The sequence below is a fragment of the Citrus clementina genome, unplaced genomic scaffold (genome assembly GCF_000493195.1).
Source record: "Citrus clementina cultivar Clemenules unplaced genomic scaffold, Citrus_clementina_v1.0 scaffold_5, whole genome shotgun sequence".
NCBI lineage: Eukaryota > Viridiplantae > Streptophyta > Magnoliopsida > Sapindales > Rutaceae > Citrus > Citrus x clementina.
Genome location: NW_006262201.1, coordinates 28,888,553 through 28,893,944, shown reverse-complemented (window position 1 = coordinate 28,893,944; position 5,392 = coordinate 28,888,553). Strand labels below are relative to the sequence as shown.

Below are 5,392 nucleotides of genomic sequence, written 5' to 3'. Positions count from 1 at the left end.
GTGTGCAATTGACAAATTGGATTGAATGAATATTAGTACATACAAACTTTTATCATATAGAGTATCACTGGGTGTGATTTCTTGCATTATTGCAGCATAACACTTTTAGATATAGTTCAAATTAGGTACGCTCGATATTATTTTCAAACATTACCTTGGCTTAATTAACTCATAATCATATATAACTTCGAATTTTTGACATAACTAATGTTAATTTACATTGGAGGGGGGATCACTGGGATTGAGAAATAAGGGTCAGCAATCATTACTTGTTTGAACATTTTTGGATTATCATCGTACTTCTCGCTGCAGAACTCATTGTAAAAGGCTCTTGCCTTCCTTAGTATGTATCTTATAGATGTTGTCACGTACCAAAACCCTAATCTGGAACGCTCTTGTGCCCAGTGTTTTGGCTTCCGCTTCATCTTCTTTCCCTTCACATGATCATCATTAATTTGATCCGAATTATGATGAGTCCAGCGCTCAGAATGCTGATGTGACGTTGTCGGCCAGATTTTCTTGGACCCTTTGGTTTTAGGGTGCTGGATTAATCTTGATGACAAGGTCGCAATTTGGGTTGCCATGGAAGCTAAGGATGATGATGATGAATCAGCCTGTTAGGAAAGGCAATGGCTTAGATCTCTCAAGCAGGATTTGTGAAATGCCACCACTGCTTCATGGCTTAAATAATGGATGATCAAAGGATTTGAAGAATGGAAATGAATGCACTACAGTACTTTAACATGTGACATATGGGACCACATTTTCCTTGCATGATTGTGTACTTTGTAACGTCATATTCGACTTTTTGGTAATTAATGTAATTGCATAGCCTATATATAGTATCAAAGCTTTACATCCTAGCTTTTTTGAAGCCACAATCCACATGTTACACTAATGGATATGAACAATGCACAAGTGAAAAATATTAAGTGTGGGGGAATTCTAGTAGGTTCCAAACGTGAGAAAGGTACCATGGATTATTTTATGAAAGCCGGGTTAGGGCACAAATTTATGAACAACAAATGCATGTGCGATCACATGAAGAATGTATCAATCAATCAAGTAAGATTAGTTTGTAACATATGGTTGCTCAAATATTTTCCATTATGGAGATGATCAAGCTCAAGTCTCATATGGGAGCCAATGGATAATGCAGGATGTGGCTGTCGTTTTTTCCACTTTCTACATGCAATCAGATTGATAAATAAAAATTTCAAAGTGAAAAAATGACTTGTCTCTTATTAGCGAACACGCCCAGGCGTTTCTGTCATTTCCTTGCCCGAACCAATATTAGTGGTAAAGAATATTGTAAAGGAGCGCAGGAGAGATATCTCCATGGCTGTCAAGTTGTTATTTGTTGTAGTTTGATTTCTTCTCTTGGATGTTTTAGGAGCATTTTCTCCATTTTAATTTCATCCACTTCTTGTCGCGTATATTTTTTTAATAATTGTGGTAATATTTATATATGCATGACGAATTATAAATAAATAAGGAGGATTGCGCAAGAACATCAAGAATTTTCTCGTATAATTTAGATTTATAATATGTATTTGGTTTGATATAATATTTTCTTTAAGAGTAATGATATTTGACCCCCCACCCCCCTTAAATTGTCTCACTAGCCTCTAATTTTTAGTTTGTCTTATTATTTTCAAAATTAACCTTGTTGAAAATAATTGTTTTTAATTTTATTTTATCTCTCTCCCCCACCCCACTCTCTTTAGCTTAGCCATCAACTCCACCCAAGTTTCAATATTGGGTTTGGTTAAATTTTATAAACAAGTGATTTCTTTTTTTGTTACTGTTGATATTGGTTTTTCTTTGTGTGTTAACCTAAGATTTTGTTTAATTTTAATATGGGATTTGATTATGACTTAATATTTCATTCAAATTTTGAATCAATTAAAAGAAAATTGAGAGAAATGAGAAGTTAATCGGTTGAGAGATTGAGAGTGAATTTTTTTAAATATTTTTTATTTTTTCGTAAGAATAATTTTAGAATAAATAACATAATTAAAAAATGGGCTAATGAAATATACTGCAGGATCACACATCACCAATCTTTCTTTAAACACAAGAATGTATGAGCACAGCCCAGCTCGCCTAGACTACCGAAACCAACCCTTGGGCCTTGGGTGCATACATAATTCTGCAACAACCTATAACGGGAACCGAAACTCAGCAATGGGGACATCATCGCAATAAAATGAAACCACACTCGACAATATTTTATATAGAGAAATTGTGAAGAAACAATCTTATATAATTTGATGTGGAATAATCTGATTAGTCGATTGAAAATAAAAAATAAAAAAATCATTTGAGTCATATAATATTTTTAATTCAACCAATTATAATAAATGATATCATATTAGTTTATACAACATTATTCCTATAAAAAATACTTTGCGACTGTATCATTACCCTTCCGTAAAATTTGTTCTCTCGTCAACTATTGAACTGCATTGTGACGATGATCAATACAGTGTAAATACTAGTGTTGACAAGATGTTAGTGGGTATATATAGTTTCATGCTTTCAGCAAACCCCAACAAAAATCTTGATTATAATGACATGTACCACTCTTTGTCACCAAAGATCCACTTAAGTATATCGCAAGATTTTGATTGTTTGTGGACTCTTTAATTTTGTTTTACAATGAGAATCTTTACAAACAAAATATGCTGCCATGTATGCTACTGCCAACAGTTTGTTTTTCTTATGATAATGCATACTTTGGACCATATCAACAAGTGGGATTCTCTTCTCCCAAACTCCATTATTTGATTGGTTTATCCTTGAAAATTTGTTGCAATTATAATGTGCTCTTATACATGTTAGGGTTGGGAAGCAATGAAAGAAATATGTAAAAAATGGTTTTACTGTCTCCTTATAACAATAGGGTGGAAATATGACGGTTTAATATTACTCTAGTATGTGATAGAGCAGTGGACCTATAATGAGATTATCAGTAAGATCCAAAGTGAGACCCACTAAATTTATAATTAAAGTAGTTAATGGATCTCAGTTTAAAACACACAATTTTACTAGTCATCTCATGTCTTACCACCTTAACATGCTGAGATAATGGGATGAGTTTTTTTTTTTTAAATAATGAGTCACTCTATTACATCTAGCATTGTCTTCCAATATGCAAAGAAAAGGTGGTTCAATTTTAAAACCAAAAGTGATTCCCAGATCAACAACTTTCATTCCACTATCATGTTGTCAACCAAACTCGACGACCCAAACTTGCCAAGTGCTTGCTGATGCCAAAAAGTAATAAAATCACTTCACTATATAAATGTATCTCTAATTGATGAAATATCATACACTTGAGCTTTGCTATATGACACAAACGTTTTGGCAACAATCCAATGGAATTACTGCAGGCTTCAGCAGATGGAAAACTTGAAGTAAAACCCACTGGAAAAAGTATTGTCAAAGCTATGGGTCCCTTGCCAGAGCCTCATACCCTTCAACTCTCAAACCTTGACCTACTTTCCGGCCGTTTTCCAGTCACATACTTCTACTTCTACTGCAGGCCTTTTGGCAAAAACTATCCCTTAATCATCCAGACCCTGAGAATCTCCCTTGCTAAAACTCTGAATTTTTACTACCCTTTTGCTGGTAGAATCATTCAGAATCCTCAAACTAACGAGCCCGAGATCATTTGTGACAAGAATGGAGCGCTAGTTTTAGAAGCCGAAGCCAATATCCCTTTAGTGAATCTCGATTTCTACAACCTTAATGAATCTCTTCAAGGAAAGCTAGTCTCTATTCAGCCAGACTTCCCTTTGCAAATCCAAGTGACAAGTTACACCTGTGGAGGCATTTCGATTACTTTCAGTTTCGACCATGCACTTGGCGATGCAAGTACCTTCGGCAAGTTTCTTGTCTCATGGTCAGAAATAGCTCAACAAAAACCAATAACATGCTCACCAGATCTTCGGAGAAACCTTCGTGCACGTTTCCCGCCAAGCTATCATCCTTCTTTGGATCAAACTTTTGTCAAGTGCACCATAGAAGAGATCTCAAACATTCCGCCAACGAACATCTTGCTGAAGCGCTTCTACCACATTGATGCTTCAAGCATTAGCAGGCTGCAACAACTAGCATCTGTGAATGGCAAAAAAAGAACAAAAGTTGAAGCTTTCTCAGCTTACATATGGAAGATTATGGTCACTTCCATCGACAAGAAACATGGAAAGTGCAAGATGGATTGGTTACTTGATGGATGCAGTAGAATTCGTAAATATGAAAATCCCATGTCAAGTTACATAGGAAATGTTTTGTCTCTGGCTGTTGGAGAAGCAAGTGTTACAGAACTGAAGCAAGGGTCCATATCAGAAATTGCCAGCAGGGTTCATGATTCAATAACAAAAGTGACAAATGAAGCTCACTTCTTGGACCTGATTGATTGGATAGAGTGCCACAGGCCTGGATTGATGCCGGCAAGAGTGGTGCTCGGGAGAGACGGTCCAGCAGTCCTGATGTCATCAGGAAGAAGATTTCCAGTGGTTGAATTGGACTTTGGGTTTGGGAGCCCAGTCCTGGGAGCAGTGAGTTCAATTATTGAGAGGTCTGGAGTTGGTTATATAAATCAAAGGCCAAGTGCCAAGTGTGATGGCTCTTGGACTGTGTCTGCTATCCTGTGGCCAGAACTGGCTACTGCTCTGGAGTCGGATTTCATTTTTCAACCTATGTCTTCTGCTGATCATCTTCAACTTTAGCTCTACTGTCTCTGCTGCATCTTTCCGAAATAGTGCAACATAATCATAAACCCAACTAGTTCTTTCTCACTGTACAGCATAAATCAAGAACAGTTTGACAAGTTGAGACTAAAAATAATAATAATATTGGAAAAAAAAATTAGTTTGTGTGTGATTTTATGTAATGATTGTAGGCTCTCAGTGGAGAAAATAAAATATGAATTAGTACCACATTGGGCCATTTCATAGCAACATCGGCCCGGTCACCAAAATATTGTGACACTGTTTTCTTATTTGCTAGCTTACAGCAAAGAATTACATCAGTAGTACCGACCCTTTTGAGTTTATTAAAAAAAAAAAATGCTAGATTGATATCAAATCGTGTACTGTCTATGAAATTGAAAATTTATTTTGAATTTCTATTTCAGATATTAATGGCTTGGTAAATCGTTAACGTTATTGAAGTAATTAATCTCATCAGTTGTTCCGTGACATTAAACTCTCCGCAGCTGAGAAAGGCAAAGCATCTCTCGGATGTGTAGCATCAAGACCCCTGAAACCAGAAGAGAGAAAATAAATATCTAAATCAATACCAGGGAAACTTATAAGGTGATCGAGATGAGTATTAATTATACCATCTTATCACTTACCAACAAAAATAAAAAAATAAATAAAAT

The 5,392-nt window shown here is 35.7% G+C and overlaps 1 protein-coding gene across 1 annotated transcript; it reads left to right on the top strand.

Moving 5' to 3' along the window:
* Positions 1-185: 185 nt before the first annotated feature.
* LOC18041252 (shikimate O-hydroxycinnamoyltransferase) lies at positions 186-4,736 on the top strand (the record flags this gene model as incomplete). The annotated part of the gene is made up of 2 exons (XM_006432810.2): positions 186-207; positions 3,427-4,736. Coding segments are annotated over 2 exons (1,332 nt in total), but the record flags the coding sequence as incomplete, so codon positions are not given.
* Between the last annotated feature and the right edge of the window lie 656 nt (positions 4,737-5,392).